Consider the following 22305-nt stretch of genomic DNA (forward strand, 5'->3'; position numbering starts at 1 on the left):
TGACATGAGTTGACCTTGATTTTGACCTAGTGACCTACTTTCACATTTCTCAAGATACAGCCTTCAAATTTGGACCACATGTATATTTTTGAGTGGCAAGATGAACCTTGACATGAGTTGACCTTGATTTTGACCTAGTGATCTACTTTCACATTTCTGTAGCTACAACCTTCAAATTTCGACCACATGTATATTTTTGAGTGGCAAGATGAACCTTGACATGAGTTGACCTTGATTTTAACCTAGTGACCTACTTTCACATTTCTGTAGCTACAGCCTTCAGATTTGGGCCACATGCATAGTTCTGTGCACTGGAAAAAATTTTGACCTTGATTTTGACCTAGTGACCTACTTTCACATTTTTGAAGGCACAGGCGTCAAATTTGGACCATATGCATAGTTCCGTGTTTCAAAATTAAATTTGACATTGATTTTGACCTAGTGACCTACTTTCACATTTCTCAAGCTACATTCTACAAATTTGGACCACATGCATAGTTTTGTGTACTGAAAAAAAATTTGAACTTCACATTGACCTAGTGACCTACTTTCACATTTTTGAAGGTACAGGCTTCAAATTTGGACCACATGCATAGTTTTGTATTCCGAAATAAAATTTGACCTTGATTTTGACCTAGTGGCCTACTTTTACATTTTTCAAGCTACAGCCTTCAAATCTGGACCACTTGCATAGTTTTGTGTACTGAAATGAACTTTGACCTTTATATTGACCTAGTGACCTACTTTCACATTTTTAAGGTACAGGCTTCAAATTTGGACCACATGCATAGTTTTGTATTCCAAAATAAAATTTGACCTTGATTTTGACCTAGTGACCTACTTTTACATTTCTCAAGCTACAGCCTTCAAATTTAGACCACTTGCATAGTTTTGTGTACCGAAATGAACTTTGACCTTAAGATTGACTTAATGACCTACTTTCACATTTCTGTAGCTACAGGCTTCAAATTTAGACCACATGCATAGGATTGTGTACCAAAACAAACTTTGACCTTGACATTGACCTAGTGACCTACTTTCACATTTCTCAAGCTACAGCTTTGGAATTTGGACCACATGCACAGTGTTGTGTACGGAAATAAAATTTGACCTTGAGCTAGTCAATAAGTCTAGAAATTTGGAACACTCAAAAATGGCACATTGGTGGGCGCCAAGATCACTCTGTGATCTCTTGTTATTTATCAATTAGGTCTCCTATGCATCAGCAAATTCTAATTTCTTTACATTACTTCAAGTAAATGTAATTATTTCAAGCATATACAAATTAATGCTATTATATTTGATGTGGCAAAATAATCACTACATTTTTAGCCCACCATCATCAGACGGTGGGCTATTAAAATCACTCTGCGTCCGTGGTCCGTCCGTCCGTCATTCCGTCCGTCCGTCCGTCCGTCTGTCCGTTAACAATTTCTCGTTATCGCATCTCCTCAGAAACTACTGGGGGGATTTTGACCAAACTTTGTCAGAATGATGTATTGGTACCCTAGTTGTGTCCCCCGGAAAATCAGAATGGTTCAACAATTTATGAGTGAGTTATGGCCCTTTGTTTATTTCTATAATTTACATAGATTTATATAGGGAAAAACTTTGAAAACCTTCTTGTCCAAAACCACAGAGCCTAGGGCTTTGATATTTGGTATGAAGCATTATCTAGTGGTCCTCTACCAAGATGATTCAAATTATTTCTCTGGGGTCAAATATGGCCCCGCCCTGGGGGTCACATGGTTTATATAGACTTATATAGGGAAAAACTTTGAAAAACCTCTTGTCCAAAACCACAGGGCCTAGGGCTTTGATATTTTGTATGTGACATCATCTAGTGGTCTTCAACTAAGATCGTTCAAATTATACCCCTAGGGTCAAATATGGCCCCACCCTGGGGGTCATATGGTTCACATAGACTTATATAGGGAAAAACTTTGAAAATCTTCTTGTCCAAACCACAAAGCCTAGGGCTTTGGTACTTGTAATGTAGCATCATCTAGTGGTTCTCTACCAAGTTTGTTCAAATTATCCCCCTAGGGTCAAATATGGCCCTGCCCCGTGGGTCACATGGTTCATATAGACTTATATAGGGAAAAGCTTTTAAAATCTTCTTGTCAATAACTACAACATTCAAATTTGGACCACATGTATATTTTTGAGTGGCAAGATGAACCTTGACATGAGTTGACCTTGATTTTGACCTAGTGACCTACTTTCACATTTCTGTAGCTACAACCTTCAAATTTGGACCACATGCATAGTTTTGTGCACTTGAAAAAACTTTGACCTTGATTTTGACCTAGTGACCTACTTTCACATTTTTGAAGGTACAGGTATCAAATTTGGACCATATGCATAGTTCCGTGTTTCAAAATGAAATTTGATATTGATTTTGACCTAGTGACCTACTTTCACATTTTTGAAGGTACAGTCTTCAAATTTGGACCACATGCATAGTTTTGTGTTCCGAAATTAAATTTGACCTTGATTTTGACCCAGTGACCTACTTTCTCATTTCTCAAGCTACAGCCTTCAAATTTGGACCACATGCATGGTTTTATGTACCGAAACAAACTTTGACCTTTACATTGACCTAGTGACCTACTTTCACATTTTTGAAGGTACAAGCTTCAAATTTGGACCACATGCATAGTTCTGTATTCTGAAATAAAACTTGACCTTGATTTTGACCTAGTGACCTACTTTCACATTTCTCAAGCTACAGCCTTCAAATTTGGACCACATGCATATTTTTGTGTACGGATTTGAACTTTGACCTTAAGATTGACCTAGTGACCTACTTTCACATTTCTGTAGCTACAGGCCTCAAATTTAGACCACTTGCATAGGATTGTGTACCGAAACAAACTTTGACCTTGACATTGACCTAGTGACCTACTTTCACATTTTTGAAGGTACAGGCTTCAGATTTGGACCACATGCATAGATTTGTGTTCTGAAGTGAAATTTGACCCTTGATTTTGACCTAGTGACCTACTTACACATTTCTCAAGCTAAGCCTTCAAATTCGGACCATTTGCATAGTTTTGTGTACCGAATTAAACTTTGACCTTAAGATTGATCTAGTGACCTACTTTCACATTTCTCGAGCTACAGCTTTCGAATTTGGACCACATGCACAGTGTTGTGTACGGAAATGAAATTTGACCTTGAGCTAGTCAGTAAGTCTTGAAATTTTGAACACTCAAAAATGGCACTTGGTGGGCGCCAAGATCACTCTGTGATCTCTTGTTTTATATACATTTTATAAAAATCTGTTTAAGCAGGGACATAATCATGTTTTTTATGGTTATAATAAATTCAAATGACTCTGAAGTAATGAAAGTGATTAGATCAACTTTTCGGTCATCAATTTTTATAATTAAAAACATTGTTTTTATATCTTGTACAAGGCCAACATTTATTTTGTTAATCTGTACATGGTGTTTGTTGTTCTTGTTCATTTTAACAATATCTTGACAACAATTATTATTACATTTCTGGATATTCCAGATTAAACCATGCAATAAATGTGAAACAAATTGCTGTTTTGTTTGATTCTGAAGCACAAATGGCCAAAACAGGCTTTTTAAACACAACAGCATATATAATTCTGAAGCATAACTAGCTTACCAAACACATTAGTGTTTCTCAATCTGAAGCACATATATAAAGCAAATATCTTCATAAAGTTTGGTCCTATTTTATTTCCTACAGCTAAAATTTTAGGGCTCTTCAAACTTTCAGTAATACAGATGCACAATAAATAAGAGCTTTTATAAATTACATGTGCCCCCAATGGTGGCATGTCCCATGTCCAGCCCGAGATCACTATGACCTTGACCTCTGACCTACTCACCACCAAACCAACAGAAGTGACTATAGGCAAGCATTCTGTAAAGTTTGAAAAATATAGGCCAAGACTTCTTTAGTTATTAAGCAGAAACTGTTTTTAGTCTTAAGGTCACTGTAGCCTTGATAATGATTTGCTGACCCTCGAAACAATAGGATCGATAATCTAATAATAATATAATCCTACGAATTGTGACCACTGTGAGACCAAGCATTCTCAAGTTACTGACCAAATGATCTACCAACCTACAGACCATGTGACAAACAACTTAAAGGCCATGAGACCAACGATGGACAATGAGCAGAACAATATACCCTCTGTTCTTCAAAGAGGGCCGTAACAAAAGGTACTGCACACTGAATATTCAACTTTCTTCAGTCTGAAGGCTCCACATTGCTGAACATGGATGGAGCCTAATTTTTTGCACAGCAAACAGCTTTAATTTGTTAACACTGTGGCAGTAAAATCATTTATTACATGTCTCATGATAAGATCAGTCTACAGGTTTTCTCTCCATAAATCACAGGGATGTTGTATTTAATGACTTTCATAAAAGCCAAACTTGTTTGATAGGATGTATTATCAGGCAGATCAGTGTAGAAATCAGACAGATATATCTCAATTTGTAAGAAAATCAGACAAATATCAGACTGTTAGATTTGTCAGGATGGCTACATCTGGGTTAATTTAGGAAAAATGTTTTGTACCATTACAGAGATACTGCTAAATAGTTCACTTTAATGTAAACTTAGGAACATATGATTTTCATTTTTTTCTGCTTTAAAAGACGATTTATATAATATTCATACTGAGAACAAAGGTAAAGAAGACCCCATGGGCTCCTAGGAGTGTAAAATCAATCAAGGACTGGCACCTGTGCAGAAACTTCCAACATTCTTTTTTTAGCAGCAGATAATTCAATTACTGTAATTAACTATGGGTTTAACTCTTCAAATGGTAGTCTAATGGGAGACAACTCCATATCTCTTCCACAGAGTTGTTCCTGAACTCACTTGTCTATAAAGTAATATACCTTCATTGTGTAACCATAGTAACTATGGTATAATATTATAATTTAAACTACAGATGGCATCAAGAGAAATACAATCAGTCAAACCTGTATTAAGCAGCCAGCCTAGGGATTGTTACATCTGACTGCCTAGGGCAGGTTGTTAATCAAACAAAAGGTTAGTTGCTTAAGGTGACTGCTAATGCAGGTTCAACAGTGTATGGGAAAAAAACAATAGACGTTTTGACATTTAACACCAATTCTTTGACTGACAAGATGTAGAATAAAAGATGAAAACTTACTGAAAATTTACAGCAAGTCTGTTTTTACATAACTTTCCTGGATGACAACAAAGAAAACAAGAATCCTTTAATATATTTTTAGAATTTATGCAAAGTTCAAGCTTTCCTGGTATATCAAAGGTTGAAAATATTTAATCAGTGATTAACTATATGAGTAACTCATTTTGTGGCATGTTTTACATGTTAATTTTTGTTCATGCTCTGACATTGCAAGAGGTGATTGCTTCTGAAGCAGAGCGGAAGAAAGACAACTCTGACGACTGTCAACACCTTCTAGAGATAACTTACCTGAAAAGGAACTGCATCAAAGAAGACTGCCAGGAACCAGTTAAGTGTAATGGTAGACAACTCTATATCAATTCCTTCTAGATGATGAAAAAGGGCAGGTAACTTGTCTTTCACCATGTCTTTCAACACCTGCTGATCAGACTGGGCCCCAATCAGACTGTGATCGAAGTAATGGGGTGAAAAATAACTTTCTGCTAGAGCAACCAACGTCCTGAAAGTGTAATAAACACCATAGCAAAAGTACCAACAAAACTAATGTACTAACTAATAAATTCCATTAATGATTATATAGAATTGAGGCGTTGCTCTTTGTCGCATACATGTATAACTTTTTGTTAGAACATTACAATGTTAACAAACTTACAATAACTTACATAAAATTAACTGATTTCATTGTACATTTTTTTTTAATACAGTCAAACTTGTGCTAGCGACCACCTGTGAATAGCGACCACTTGTCGACAACGACCGGTCTCTGGTACCCCCGTAGAAAAATGCTCATAAAAAGGTCGTGAATAGCGACCGCCTGGCGACCGCGACCAGCGACCGGCCTAATTCATTCCCAATGGTCATATTTGCCCCCAATAACGACCAAGCTGGACCGTTCCGGCATGAAAATATTTGGAATCTGCTGAATTTTCATGACTTGCATTATAGCAAAGATAATAATAACTGCTTGATTGAAAATTTGCACCGACCGAATTAATACATAGAACATAAAGAAAGAAAGAAGCTGTTAAAATACTTTTTATCAGCATGATAATGGCTAACTGAGAAGTGACCCTTACCCCCGAATAAAGACCACCTGTGAACAAAGACCACTTTTGCTTATTCCGAAGAGTGGTCTTTGTTCACAGGCTTGACTGTATAAAATTAAGTATTGGGACTGACTATGCGTAGACATATGAATACACATATTGATATCAATATGGTTCTATATATTTCAAAAGTGAATAAACTTTTTCAGCTTGACAAAACTAATTTCTTTCAATAACATGGAGCTGAATACATCTGCGGATGTCTCTAAATCATATTCTGGTACTTATAACATGTGTAAATGTTGAGTTCTGCTCAACCCAGGGCTAGAGGGTGTGGACAGTAGCTTGCATTTCCACTACCGTCCATGGACAGACTTAAACCTTTAGCCTGCAACATTTTCCTTTATGTTGTGTTGGGCGACCTGTGGTTTTCCACTTTTTTATTTTACTCAATGATGAGCTTGTATCAGTGAAATATGATATTTACATAGACTGACACTACTTTGATAAGTATGTACATGAATAAATTTACAGAACAAGAGGGTCATTGACCCTAAAGCACTCACCTGTGTACAAGACTTCAAGTGTGCTTGTATAAGTACAGAGTTAGGTTTCTTCTATGTTAACCTATATTATATACATGTCACACACACTTTTGAACCTAGGGCAATAATTTGAAAACTTATGGTAGACATTACAAATCTGATATCACATGCCAAATATCAAGGCTCTAGCTATTATTGATTCTGAGAAGATTTTTCAAAGTTTCTAATATAAAAGCCTATAGTAAGTACATGTCAGACACAGGGGTGTGGCCATCTTTTGATCTTAGGGCAATAATTTGGACAAGTATGGTATACATAAAGGGAAAAGTGACCACGCCCCCTGGCAGCCATGTTTTTTGACAAATCGGAATAATCTGAATAATCTTGGAAGAGGGTCACACAAGAAGCATTTGTGTAAAATTATTTTAAAATCGGACTAGCAGTTTCACACAAGAATTTTTTTTAAGTTTCCGCTATATACATATAGGGAAAAGTGACCACCCCCTCTGGCAGCAATGTTTTTTGACAAATCAAAATAATTTGAACAATCTTGGTAGAGAGTCACACAAGGACCATTTGTGTAAAATTATTCTAAAATCGGGCTAGTAGTTTCACACAAGAAGATTTTTAAAGTTTCCATTATATACATATAGGGAAAAGTGACCACGCCCTCTGGCGGCCATGTTTTTTGACAAATCAAAATAATTTGAACAATCTTGGTAAAGGGTCACACAATGACCATTTGTGTAAAATTATTCTAAAATCGGGCCAGTAGTTTCACACAAGAAGATTTTTAAAGTTTCCTCTACATACATATAGGGAAAAGTGACCACGCCCTCTGGCGACCATGTTTTTTGACGAATCAATATAATCTGAACAATCTTGGTAGAGGGTGACATAAGGATCATTTGTGTGAAATTATTTCAAAATTGGACCATTGGTTTAGGAGGACATGTCGTTTGAAGATTTTTCTATTTTTAGCTCTGACGGCCCCTTTGTGCAACCAAGCGGAACAGTTTGAACAACTTTGGCAGAGACCATCCAAGGAACGTCCATGCCAAGTTGCATCAAAATCCATTCAGTGGGTATGGAGGAGATGTCTTTTAAACACAATTGTTGACGACGCACGGACGCACGCACGACAGACACAGCGTGATCACAATAGCTCACCCTGAGCATTGCTCAGGTGAGTTAAAAATGAAAAATCTTGGTACTTCGTCAGATTGTATAGTAGTCACACATTGTTAGCAACAAGAATACTGCCTAGTAACAACAGTCCCCTACACAAAGGGACATTAGTCATATTTGCTTCTACTAGAATCATAATTTTTATACTGAAAACAAGAGATCACAGAGTGATCTTGGCGCCCACCAATGTGCCATTTTTGAGTGTTCCAAATTTCAAGACTTACTGACTAGCTAAAGGTCAAATTTCATTTCCGTACACAACACTGTGCATGTGGTCCAAATTTGAAAGCTGTAGCTTGAGAAATGTGAAAGTAGGTCACTAGATCAATCTTAAGGTCAAAGTTTAATTCGGTACACAAAACTATGCAAGTGGTCCAAATTTGAAGGCTGTAGCTTGAGAAATGTGAAAGTAGGTCACTAAGTCAAAATCAAGGTCAAATTTCACTTCAGAAACAAATCTATGCATGTAGTCCAAAATTGAAGCCTGTACCTTCAAAAATGTGAAAGTAGGTCACTAGGTCAATGTAAAGGTCAAAGTTTGTTTTGGTACACAATCCTATTCATGTGGTCTAAATTTGAAGCCTGTAGCTACAGAAATGTGAAAGTAGGTCACTAGGTCAATCTTAAGGTCAAAGTTCATTTCGGTACACAAAACTATGCAAGTGGTCCAAATTTGAAGGCTGTAGCTTGAGAAATGTGAAAGTAGGTCACTAGGTCAATGTAAAGGTCAAAGTTTGTTTCGGTACACAAAACCATGCATGTGGTCTAAATTTGAAGCCTGTAGCTACAGAAATGTGAAAGTAGGTCACTAGGTCAATCTTAAGGTCAAAGTTCATTTCGGTACACAAAACTATGCAAGTGGTCCAAATTTGAAGGCTGTAGCTTGAGAAATGTGAAAGTAGGTCACTAGGTCAAAATCAAGGTCAAATTTTATTTCGGAATACAGAACTATGCATGTGGTCCAAATTTGAAGCCTGTACCTTCAAAAATGTGAAAGTAGGTCACTAGGTCAATGTAAAGGTTAAAGTTTGTTTCGGTACATAAAACCATGCATGTGGTCCAAATTTGAAGGCTGTAGCTTGAGAAATGTGAAAGTAGGTCACTGGGTCAAAATCAATTTCAAATTTCATTTCGGAACACGAAATTATGCATGTGGTCCAAATTTGAAGCCTGTACCTTCAAAAATGTGAAAGTAGGTCACTAGGTCAATGTCAAGGTCAAAGTTTATATCAGTGCACAAAACTATGCATGTGGTCCAAATTTGAAGGTTGTAGCTACAGAAATGTGAAAGTAGGTCACAAGGTCAAAATCAAGGTCAACTCATGTCAAGGTTCATCTTGCCACTCAAAACCATACACGTGGTCCAAATTTGAATGTTGTAGGTTATTGACAAGAAGTTTTTAAAAGCTTTTCCCTATATAAGTCTATATGAACCATGTGACCCCAGGGCGGGGCCATATTTGACCCTAGGGGGATAATTTTAACAAACTTGGTAGAGAACCACCAGGCGATGCTACATTACAATATCAAAGCCCTAGGCCCTGTGGTTTGGACAAGAAGATTTTCAAAGTTTTTCCCTATATAAGTCTATGTAAACCATGTGACCCCCGGGGCGGGGCCATATTTGACCCTAGGGGGATAATTTGAACAATCTTAGTAGAAGACCACTAGATGATGTCACATACAAAATATCAAAGCCCTAGGCCCTGTGGTTTTGAACAAGAGGTTTTTCAAAGTTTTTCCCTATATAAGTCTATATAAACCATGTGACCCCCGGGCGGGGCCATATTAGACCCCAGGGAAATAATTTCAATCATCTTGGTAGAGGACCACTAGATGATGCTTCATACCAAATATCAAAGCCCTAGGCTCTGTGGTTTTGGCCAAGAAGGTTTTCAAAGTTTTTCCCTATATAAATCTATGTAAATTATAGAAATAAACAAAGGGCCATAACTTACTAAAAATTTGTTGAACCATTCTGATTTTCAGGGGGACACAACTAGGGTACCAATACATCATTCTGACAAAGTTTGGTCAAAATCCCCCTGGTAGTTTCTGAGGAGATGCGATAACGAGAAATTGTTAACAGAAGGACGGACGGACGGACGGAAGGACGCCCGACCACGGACGCAGAGCGATTTGAATAGCCCACCATCTGATGATGGTGGGCTAATAAACTGAAGGATCTTGATCTACTTTGAATAACTAACCAACTATAACTAGTAGGCATAGGAAAAAGAGATCAATATAATTGCACCTTTACTAATCCTACCAGGTGTTCTGTATTACAAAAGTGCTTCTATTGTGACATTTTGATACAAGCAAAACTGTATTATCTGCACTATAAAATACTTACTGGTATTTCATTTTATTATCGGCTTGTTAAAAGTTAATTTTTACCATAAGAAAATTGACAAAATCATAGGAACCAGTGATTCAGGGGTAAATCAAACACATATTAATAAATCGTAAACAATTTTGTTGTGCAAAAATGTATAATATTGTGTCTTAAACCGTTTTTGTTTTCTACTCTATTGTGTAATTGCAAGGGAAGTAAACTAATAGATATCTCAGCTTTAAAGTACTAGTCCAAGGCAAGAGTTGACATTCTTTGCGGATCACAACTTTGAATTAAATATTAATATTTCTGTTATTGATATTAGCAAAACATTCATACATTGCACATTTGTGAAATCATTTTTGTTAATTTCAAGGACTTGGAAATCAATTTCTAGACTTTATTTAATGTATTTCCATCAATGAAAATGTTAGGGTCTATCTCTATGACTAGGCTTCATGAAAAAATCCTTGGTAAGTTTTAAGTTAATGCAGGATGCATCTATATTGATCAACAATTTTCATTAAATGCAGGATCTATTTTTTTGTGACACGGACATTGTATGGACAAAATAAAATGACTGCTTATTCTCTATATTCCCTCTATCAATGACCCATTTTCATGAAACAAGGGGATCATGAAGGCCCAGCATTGCTCTCCTTTAATACCTTAGTAACCTACTACTTCCTTCAAACTTGACCTAGCTCCTAGAGCGACAACCATTATAACAAAATTTCTTAAAGATCAGGTAGAAAATGTATTGACATGATTCATCTGATAGTGACTTAAGTTTTTTTTTACGTCAAATTAACTAGATCTATAAAAACAAATATTTTGACAGTTTGAAAAGATCAGGTAGAAACTTTGGTCTCTGTGACCTGGTTGTTGACTGTTACATAAAAACAAACATTCTGATCAATTTGATACACGTCAGGTAAAACAAGAGCTGTCTCTATTAGTGACAAATGTCCCTGAAGCGTGCCAAAGAATGCTACAGCTGTCTGCACAAAATATGCCAGAATAGTTAAGGTATGAATCATTTTGTGACCTTGACCTGAAAGACCCGGGTCTTAAGCGCGACACACCTTCTCTATATGGTTAACATTTATGTCAAATTATTTTGAAATCCCTTGATAAATGGCAAGAGTTATGGACTCTACAAGAAACAAGACCATGTTAACCTTTGACTTCTAAGTGTGACATTGACCCTGGAGCTAGGGGTCTGGATCTTGCGCATGACACATCATCTCATTATAGGGAACATTTATGCCATGTAATTTCAAAATCCCTTGATGAATGGCAGAGTTATGAACTGGACAAGAAACAGACCATGCTAACCTTTGACTTATGAACCGGACAAGAAACAGACCATGTAAACCTTTGACTTCTAAATGTGATCTTGACCTTGGAGCTAGGGGTCTGGGTCTTGCGCATGACATGTTGTCTCTTTATGGTGAATATTTACGCCAAGTTATTTCGAAATCCCTTCATGGATGGCAGAGTTATGGACCAGACACGAAACAGACCCTGTTAACCTTTGACCTCTAAGTGTGACCTTGACCTTAGAGCTAGGGGTCTGGGTCTTTGCACACGACACGTCGTCTCATTATGGTGAACATTTATGCCAAGTTATTTCAAAATCCCTTTATGGATGGCAGAATTACAGCCCGAACATGAATTTATATGGACGCACGGACAGACGCACCCACACACACAAGGACAGACAGTGCAATTTTAATATGCCCACCTTTGGGGGCAAAAAATGTCTTCTATAGTATAAACAAGGTTTTTCTATGAGTTGACCTTGTGATCTGGTTTTTGATTCAGAAAACCTAGTTTCATACCTGACCTAAGAATTCATACAGACAAATGTTCAGACTTCACAGTTAACAAAGTTTTTTCCCTTAATTTCACCTAGTGACCTAGAGTTTCATCCCAGATGACCCAATTTCAAAATTCACATTTATTTCATAAGGACAAACAGTCTGACTAAAAAGTTATTTATACTGCATGGCGATCTTGCCTTTCAATTATTTTTTGAATTCCTTTAAATGTGTGGAAGTATTTTGTGCCACACTTTGTTTTTCAAAGGACCAGTAAGATGACCACTATATACTGCCTCTGAACTTTATGTAGGTATAATAAATAAACTACAGAACATACTTACCAGAAGGCATCTTCAGGGTCCATGAAGATGAGAGACATGCCAACGATAAAGTTCATTCCCTGACAATAACCAATAGTAGGGTTGTGCACACAGAATGCTAGAAGTACATCTTGTAAATCCATTATCTGAAAGGTTTTAGGTAATATGTGGTTTTCAGGCTTTTGATGGTGGAGGAAGAAACTGTGTGCCTATTTTATTACATGTAACCACAGACCTTCTGTAAATAGTGTAGCATAAATGCAACATAGATAACACTAGAGTAAATCTTTAAATGCAAAACTGAAACAAAAAAAATCAAAAGGGTAACAACTCTGTATATTTCATGACATAGATGCCCCTTATGCAGATTTATATTAAACATCAGGGGGATAATGTCAAAAAAATAAGTGTATAATATCAAAAAATTAAGGGGACAATGTCAAAATATTAAGGGGATAAGGGGATAATGTCAAAATACAAAGGGGACAATGTCGAAATATTAAGGGGATAATGTCAAAAAATTAAGTGTGTAATGTCAAAATATTAGTATAATGTCAAAATATTAAGGGGACAATGTCAAAATATTAAGGGGATTATGTCAAAATATTAAGGGGACAATGTCAAAATATAAAGGGAACAATGTCAAAATATTAAGGGGATAATGTCTAAATATAAAAGGTATAATGTCAAAATATAATGGGGATAATGTCAAAATATAACGGGTATAATGTCAAAATATTAAGGGGATAATGTCAAAATATAAGGGGAAAAATGTCAAAATATTATAGGGACAATGTCAAGGATAATGTCAAAATATATAGGGGACAATGTCAAAATATTAGAGGAATAATGTCAAAATATTAAGGGTATAATGTCAAAATATTTAGGGGACAATGTCAAAATATTAAGGTGATAATGTCATAATGTCAAAATATTAAGGGGACAATGTCAAAATATTAAGGGTATAATGTCAGAATATTAAAGGGATAATGTCAAAAATATCAAGAGGATAATGTCAAACATATAAAAGGTAAATCATACCCCTTTACTGCCTGGTGATGAGAATTTGATATTGGATGGCATAGTTCTCATCAAGTCCAGAGACACTTGTTTCCTGTAACAAGCTGCAAGCTGAAAATGAGAAAAAAAGAGCTATTTTCATACAAAGAGAAGTTTGTGATCATTTTTTCTTTTGATACCATTGTCAGCTTCATACTATATAATACTTTGCTAGTTTCTATTGAGATGTAGTGCTCTAGAATTATGTTTATTTTTTTGTTCATACTGAAATTAAAATTTTCTCAGAAAACACCTTTCTTTCATGGTTCATCTTGTCAGAGACGATACATGTACAATATAACTGTAATTTTTTCATAAAGTTTTATTAGAAATGAATTTTATGACAGGGAACTATGATTTTAAGGTACTTCAGCAAGTTTGAAATAAATACTGTTCTACCACATAGAATTCTTATAAACCATATTTTTTCAAAGTATCATTGTACCTACAGAAATTTCAGCCAATTAAAAAGAGGGTTGTGTTCTTGACTTTCTGCTATGCCGATTTGAAAATACCAATTTTCACAATGGGTTTCTAAGAGAAAATCACACTTTTGAGGCCATTTTCTCATAAAGAAAAAGGCCAGCAATATAGATTTCAATGAAACTTTTAGCAGTTGTAGATTTACCTATGTTCAATCACAAGGCCAAATAAAATCTATGGTCCCTGTGATTATTTTTTCACAATTTGCTATGTTATAATTAATTTATATCAAACACTATTTACTGTCACAAGTTAACCTTACAAATGAAAGAAGTGCTCACTGCCACACAATATACATATAATAAAGTCCAAACAACAGTTATATGCTATCCGGCATTATTCTAGGTTTTCAACATAAATGACATCACACTGTCATTTCCAGTGAAGCAAACATGCAGAATCTCCTTAAAGGATACTTTAATGACTGATGCCAGTCTTACTAATGACTGATGCCAGTCTAACTAATGACTGATGCCAGGCTAACTAATGACTGATGCCAGTCTAACTAATGACTGATGATGCCAGTCTAATGACTGATGCCAGTCTAACTAATGACTGATGCCAGTCTAACTAATGACTGATGATGCCAGTCTAACTAATGACTGATGATGCCAGTCTAACTAATGACTGATGCCAGGCTAACTAATGACTGATGCCAGTCTAATTAATGACTGATGATGCCAGTCTAACTAATGACTGATGCAAGTCTAACTAATGACTGATGCCAGTCTAACTAATGACCGATGATGCCAGTTTAACTAATGACCGATGATGCCAGTCTAACTAATGCCTGATGATGCCAGTCTAACTAATGACTGATGCCAGTCTAACTAATGACTGATGATGCCAGTCTAACTAATGACTGATGATGCCAGTCTAACTAATGACTGATGCCAGTCTAACTAATGACTGATGTCAGTCTAACTAATGACTGATGATGCCAGTCTAACTAATGACTGATGCCAGTCTAACTAATGACCGGTGCCAGTCTAACTAATGACTGATGCCAGTCTTACTAATGACTGATGCCAGTCTTACAAATACCTGATGCCAGTCTAACTAATGACTGATGATGCCAGTCTAACTAATGACTGATGCCAGTCTAACTAATGACTGATGTCAGTCTTACTAATGACTGATGCCAGGCTAACTAATGACTGATGCCAGTCTAACTAATGACTGTGATGCCAGGCTAACTAATGACTGATGCCAGTCTAACTAATGACTGATGCCAGGCTAACTAATGACTGATGCCAGTCTAACTAATGACTGATGCCAGTCTCACTAACTAATTACTGATGCCAGCCTAACTAATTACTGATGCCAGTCTAACTGATTAACTTCAGAAAAGGAATTTCCAAGTAAAACTTGGTTTGCAGTTATTTCACCTTTTCTCTAATATAGCAACTTACAGGTGACTCTGGCAGCATGTTACAGAGATTCCTATAGTAGTGGTCTCCCTTGTCTTTCAACATAATCTTCATCCTATATTGTACCAGTTGACGCCACATCTGTTTGCGAAATCTGTCTGGAATTCCTCCTCTACATAGGGGCTTTAACTCTGTTAACTGAAGTATCAGAGACAATAATTGAAGTGGTTTTGGTTTTTCATTCATAGTTATCAGAAAATTCAAATGTTTTGTCTTAAACTTTTCAAGGATGAAAATAAAGTCTTCCCTAATCAGCTAAAAGTTTGTTATTTATCCCAAAGTAAAAACACAATTTGATATAAGACCATAATTTAGTTTAACCATATTACTTTCAAAAACTGCATTGCAATTACATTTCACATTTAATACGAAAACAGTTTACAAGTACGAAAGGGATTAGAACAAAAGAATTCTCCCTGTACAACAAGAAAATATTTACAATTATAGTGGAAGGTTCATACAAGTATAGTATAAAGCAAATTCAGCCCAATAATTATAAAGTATAAGGTTACAGAATAAAGGTTGTGGTATACAACCACAAAGACAATATAGACAGGCCCAAATGGGCCTAAGTCGCTCACCTGAAAAAAAACCTTAACCATCTGACTTTGCTTCTAACTAGGTTTGGTGATTTTTTTTCTACATTTTGCTGTCACACAACAAAAACGAATAACCATCAGAAGAAATAATTCAAAGGTATTTCTATTTTAGCTCTAGTGGCCCCTAAAAGGGCCTAAGTGCCCCCATTTGAAAACAAGAGGACCATGATGGTCCTGAATCGCTCACCTCTTTCCACATGACCCAGTTTTGAGTATGACATCGTTTTTTCTATTATTTGACATAGTGACCTAGTTTTTGAGCTCATGTGACCCACTTCTGAACTTGACCTAGATATTATCAAGATACAAAAAAATTCTGACCTATTTTCATGAAGATCCATTGAAAAATATGGTCCCTAGAGAGGTCAAAAGGTTTTTCTATTATTTGACCTATTGACCTAGTTTTCGAAGGTACGTGACCCTGTTTTGAACTTGACCTAGATATCATCAAGTTGAACATTCTCACTAATTTTCATGAAGATCTCATGAAAAATATGGCCTCTAAAGAGGTCACAAGGTTTTTCTATTTTTATACCTACTGGCCTAGTTTTTGACCGCACGTAACCCAGTTTCGAAACTGACCTAGATATCATCAAGTTGAACATTCAGATCAATTTTCATGAAGATCCATTGAAAAATATGGCCTCTAGAGAGGTCAAAAGATTTTAATAATTTTAGACCTACTGACCTAGTTTTTGATCGCAAATGACCAAGTTTCATACTTGATCTAGATATCATCAAGATGAACATTCAGACCAACTTTCATACAGATCCCATGAAAAGTATGGCCTCTAGAGAGATCACAAGGTTTTTTATTATTTGACCTACTGACCTAGTTTTTTAAGGCACGTGACCCAGTTTCAAGCCTGACCTAGATATCATCAAGATGAACATTCAGACCAACTTTCATACAGATCCCATGAAAAGTATGGCCTGTAGAGAGGTCACAAGGTTTTTCTATTTTTAGACCTACTGGCCTAGTTTTTGACCGCACATGACCCTGTTCTGAACGTGACCTAGATATCATCAAGGTGAACATTCAGACCAATTTTCATACAGATCCCATGAAAAATATGGCCTTTAGAGAGGTCACAAGGTTTTTCTATTATTTGACCTACTGACCTAGTTTTTAAAGGCACGTGACCCACTTTCGAACTTGACCTAGATATCATCAAGATGAACATTCAGACCAACTTTCATACAGATCCCATGAAAAATATGGCCTCTAGAGAGGTCACAAGGTTTTTCTATTATTTGACCTACTGACCTAGTTTTTGACGGCACGTGACCCCCTTTCGAACTTGACCTAGATATCATCAAGGTGAACATTCTGACCAATTTTCATGAAAATCCATTGAAGAATATGGCCTCTAGAGAGGTCACAAGGTTTTTCTATTTTTAGACCTACTGACCTAGTTTTTGACCGCAGTTGACCCAGTTTCATTCTTGACCTAGATATTATCAAGATGAACATTCAGACCAACTTTCATATAGATCTTGTGAAATATATGGCCTCTAGAGAGGTCAAAAGGTTTTTCTATTTTTAGACCTACTGACCTAGTTTTTGACCGCAGTTGACCCAGTTTCATTCTTGACCTAGATATCATCAAGATGAACATTCAGACCAACTTTCATATAGATCCCATGAAAAATATGGCCTTTAGAGAGGTCAAAAGGTTTTTCTATTATTTGACCTACTGACCTAGTTTTTGACGGCACATGATCCAGTTTCAAACTTGACCTAGATATCATCAAGATGAACATTCTGACCAATTTTCATGAAGATCTTGTGAAATATATGGCCTCTAGAGAGGTCACAAGGTTTTTCTATTTTTAGACCTTCTGACCTAGTTTTTGACGGCACGTGACCCAGTTTCAAACTTGACCTAGATATCATCAAGTTGAACAATCTGACCAATTTTCATGAAGATCTTGTGAAATATATGGCCTCTAGAGAGGTCACAAGGTTTTTCTATTTTTAGACCTACTGACCTAGTTTTTGATGGCACGTGACCCAGTTTCGAACTTGACCTAGATATCATCAAGTTGAGCAATCTGACCAATTTTCATGAAGATCTTGTAAAATATATGGCCTCTAGAGAGGTCACAAGGTTTTTCTATTTTTAGACCTACTGACCTAGTTTTTGATGGCACGTGACCCAGTTTCGAACTTGACCTAGATATCATCAAGATAACCATTCTGACCAACTTTCATAAAGATCCCATGAAAAATGTGACCTCTAGAGTGGTCACAAGCAAAAGTTTACGGACGGACGGACGCACGGACGGACAGACGGACGGACGGACGACGGACGACGGACACCGCGCGATCACAAAAGCTCACCTTGTCACTTTGTGACAGGTGAGCTAAAAATTCAGAGAGGACTTTATAATGATGCTACAAACCATGTTTGATGAAGATCCATCTAGCAGTTCATGAGAAGAAGTCATTTAAAGGTATTTCTAACTTTAGCTCCAAGGGTCCCTAAAAGGGGGCCAATTGCCCCAATTGTTAAAAATTGTGAGAGGACCTTACAATAATGCTACAGACCAAGTCTGATGAGGATCCATCAAGTGGTTCATGAGAAGAAGTCTTCTAAAGGTATTTCATTTAAAGTGCCACCATTTGACAAAAATTGGGAGAGGACCTTATAATAAGGCTACAGACCAAGTTTGATGAAGATCCATAAAGCAGGTTATGGGAAGACGTCTTTTAAAGGTATTTCTATTTTAAGCTTTAGTGGCCCCAAAAAGAGGCCAAGAGCCCCCATTTGAACAAATTCGGATTAGGACCTTATGATGATGCTACAGACCAAGTCTGATGAAGATCCATCTAGTGGTTCATGAGACAAATTCATTTAAAGGTATTTCTAATTTTAGCTCTATTGGCCCCAAAAAAGGGCCAAGTGCCCCTATTTGAACAAGTTTGGGAGAGGACCTTATGATGATGCTACAGACCAAGCTTGATGAAGATCCATATACCAGTTCATGAGATAGTCATTTAAAGGAATTTCTATTTTATGCCCTAGCGGCACCCAAAAAGGGGCCAAGTGCCCCCATTTGAACAAATTTAGGTGAGGACCTTATAACCATGCTACAGACCAAGTTTGATGAAGATTCATCTAGCAGTTCATGAGAAGTTGTTTAAAGGTATATCTAATTTTAGCTCTGGCAGCCCCTAAAAGGGGCCAAGTGCCCCCATTTGAACAAATTTTGGAGAAGACCTTATAATGATGCTACAGACCAAGTTTGATGAAGATCCATCATGCGGTTCATGTGAAGAAGTTCTTTTTCTATTTTTAGCTCTGGCAGCTCCTAAAGGAGCCAAAGTGTAAAATCTGAACAAACTTTATAGAGGTCCATGCCAGGATGCTACTGACCAAGTTTGGTGTAATTCTGACCAGTAGTTTCAGAGGAGAAGATGTTTAAGTAAAAATGTTGACGTAAGACGACAGACGATGGACATGGGACTATCCACCTATATACTAATACTCACCCTGAACAAAGCTCAGGTAAGCTAAAAATGAAGGTGGAAGACTACAACTTACACAAGCCATTGGATCTTTTCCATGTTGTCTCATGAACATGGTCCATTTTTTCTGGTGTTCCTCGTACACCCCGGCCTGCACTAGATAGTGGTATGTTAACTCTGTACACAGGTAGTGTAGCAGGAGACCCGTGTTTGTGTAAACATGCTTGAAACCATAGGCATCCACATGTACTTCGTTGTTTGCCAAACTGCAATATATAAATTTGTTCATCGGAGACTGTTGTAGCTTCACTTAAAAGTTCTTTTGAAACTAGAGCTATCACTGAAGATGATGAATGTACCCCCCACATGCACTGACACAGTACATTGCAATTTGACGCACATAAGATTGCATAATTATGTGGACTGCATGTATATAGACTCTATGTATATAGAATAGTAACAAAAAACAAAGTCCCATAACTCTGCAGAATATTTTTTCTGAAAACACCATGCACCATGCACAAGTAAGGTTGGTACTGATCACTTGTGTGAAGTTTCATTAAATTGTGTACAATGGTTCGGGAGATTTGGCATGCACAAGATTGCATATACAGACTCTGTATATAGCATAGTAACAAAAAAACAAAGTCCCATAACTCTGCAGAATATTTATCTAAAAGAAGGTAACATGACCATGCACTACTACGGTTGGTACTGATTACTTGTGTGAAATTTCATTAAATTGTGTGCAAGGGTTCAGGAGATTAGGCACGCACAAGATTGCATATGCAGACTGTATGTATATAGCATATCAACAAAAAACAAAGTCCCATAACTGTGCAGAATTTTTTTCTGAAAGAACCTAACATGCACCATGCACAACTAGGGTTACTACTGATCACTTGTTTTAAGTTTCATTAAATTGTGTGCATGGGTTCAGGAGATTAGGGTCATACAAGATTGCATATGCAGACTCTATGTATATAGTATAGTAACAAAAAACAAAGGCCCGTAACTCTGCAATTTTTTTTTTCTGAAAGAACCTAACATGCACCATGCACAACTACTGTTGTTACTGATCACTTTTGTGAAGTTTCATTAAATTGTGTCAAGGGGATGAGGAGAGCTGGTGCGCACAAGATAAGATTGTGTCTACAGACAGACAGACAACCTGAAACCAGTATACCCCACACCCTTACAACTTCGTTGTTGGGGGGGGCGGGGGTACAATAAAACAATTTCATATCAATTATGATTCAAGATCTGACCAGAAAACTCTCACACATTCCTGTTTTAGTTAAGTTAACAGAGAGGTTGTGATTTCATACTGAAATGAGTAATATAGCAACTTTTCCAGGTTTTGATGGTGGAGGAGGAACCCGGTGCAGCTCTAGGCATTCTTTCAGACAAAAGAAGCACCTGGGCAGAATCAGCCACCTTTTATAAGCAAGCTGGATGGCTTCCTTAAATGAAGACTTCTGTGCCCCCCAAAAAGGTTTCAAATCCACATTGGTGAGGGACAAGTGATTTAATGTCAGAGACTCCAACCACTCAACTAGGGAGACCTCTATTAAGAGCCTGAGGCATATAGATTCAACATGCACTTACACCTTTACAATTGGCAGGAAAATGTACCTAGTAATGTTAACAGACAGGGATGTATACAAGTATTGAAATAAAATCTCTATCTATACAGTCAGCTGTTCAGCTGTCAAATGTTAGAATACAGCTGGTCTCCCAGAATAAACACTTAAATCTAATGTAAATTTTTCAGTCAGAAAATGACAATCACTGAAATGTCAACCTGCCTGTATTAGAGAAGCTATTATGCTGTTTACAATAAATTACTTCACTCTGAACTGTGTAACATCCTGCCCTTCACTGTATAGACAATACAATCATTGTACAGATAGCAAACACAGAAGCTCTAAAAACCAACTAATCCCAGATTTAACACCACAGCTCTCATTTTAAAGAAATTAATCACATTAAAACTCGGGACAAAATCACCATTGTTTTCATGTAGTGATTTAATATGTCCAGGGGGTATGGAGATCAGTTCAGAAGATGAACTGTCTGGGTTCCATTCTCTAAACATTTCTATTTTTCACAAGCAATGTCTAATTTTTGATAAACAAGTGACAGAGTATTGCAGTGGCTATATAAAAGTCCCCTACCGATGGAAAACTTTCAATAGTGACCTTGACCTTTGACTGACAAAGTCTCATCATTGGGAACATTTCTGTATAGTACTAAGATAATCCATCAATGCATATAAAAGTTATGGAGAGGAAATAATTTTTACTTGACCTTCAATAGTGACCTTGACCTTTGACCTACAAGCATAAGTCATATACATGCATAATTTACATAATGCCCTCTATTCACATACCAAGTTTTATGAACCTAGCTTGAATGCAGAGTAATTGCAGGATCCAGATTTGCAGACAGACAGACAGACGGGCAGATGGTCTAAGGCATTCCTATAGTCCCCTCTGGTGTTCACCGGTAGGGGACTAATTATAAAATATATTTTGCACGGCAATTCAAATCTGAGAGAGAAACACAAGACAATACCTTTCATATGTGGGTAGACGAGGATTTATCTTTCTAGCTTCCTGTAACAAGGTTTGTACTCTCTTCTTGTGCTGAAATATACATTCATATATATAACAAGGTCTGTACTCTCTTCTTGTGCTGAAATATACCTTCATATATATAACAAAGTCTGTACCCTCTTCTTGTGCTGAAATATACATTCATATATATAACAAGGTCTGTACTCTCTCCTTGTGCTGAAATATACATTCATATATATAACAAGGT

The 22305-nt window shown here is 36.7% G+C and overlaps 1 protein-coding gene across 5 annotated transcripts in view; it reads right to left on the minus strand.

Moving 5' to 3' along the window:
• The window catches only part of LOC123534907 (uncharacterized), a 233292-nt gene that overhangs the window by 81822 nt on the left and 129165 nt on the right, over positions 1-22305 (minus strand). For all 5 annotated transcript variants that reach the window (XM_053524488.1, XM_053524491.1, XM_053524487.1 and 2 more), the window contains 6 exons: positions 22057-22127; positions 19556-19745; positions 15391-15546; positions 13478-13567; positions 12458-12582; positions 5462-5672 (listed from right to left, as the gene is read on the minus strand). In XM_053524488.1, the coding sequence (XP_053380463.1) occupies positions 5462-5672; positions 12458-12582; positions 13478-13567; positions 15391-15546; positions 19556-19745; positions 22057-22127 (843 nt within the window). The remainder of the gene's footprint in view (positions 1-5461; positions 5673-12457; positions 12583-13477; positions 13568-15390; positions 15547-19555; positions 19746-22056; positions 22128-22305) is intronic.

This window comes from Mercenaria mercenaria, chromosome 15, assembly GCF_021730395.1.
Source record: "Mercenaria mercenaria strain notata chromosome 15, MADL_Memer_1, whole genome shotgun sequence".
Classification (NCBI taxonomy): domain Eukaryota; kingdom Metazoa; phylum Mollusca; class Bivalvia; order Venerida; family Veneridae; genus Mercenaria; species Mercenaria mercenaria.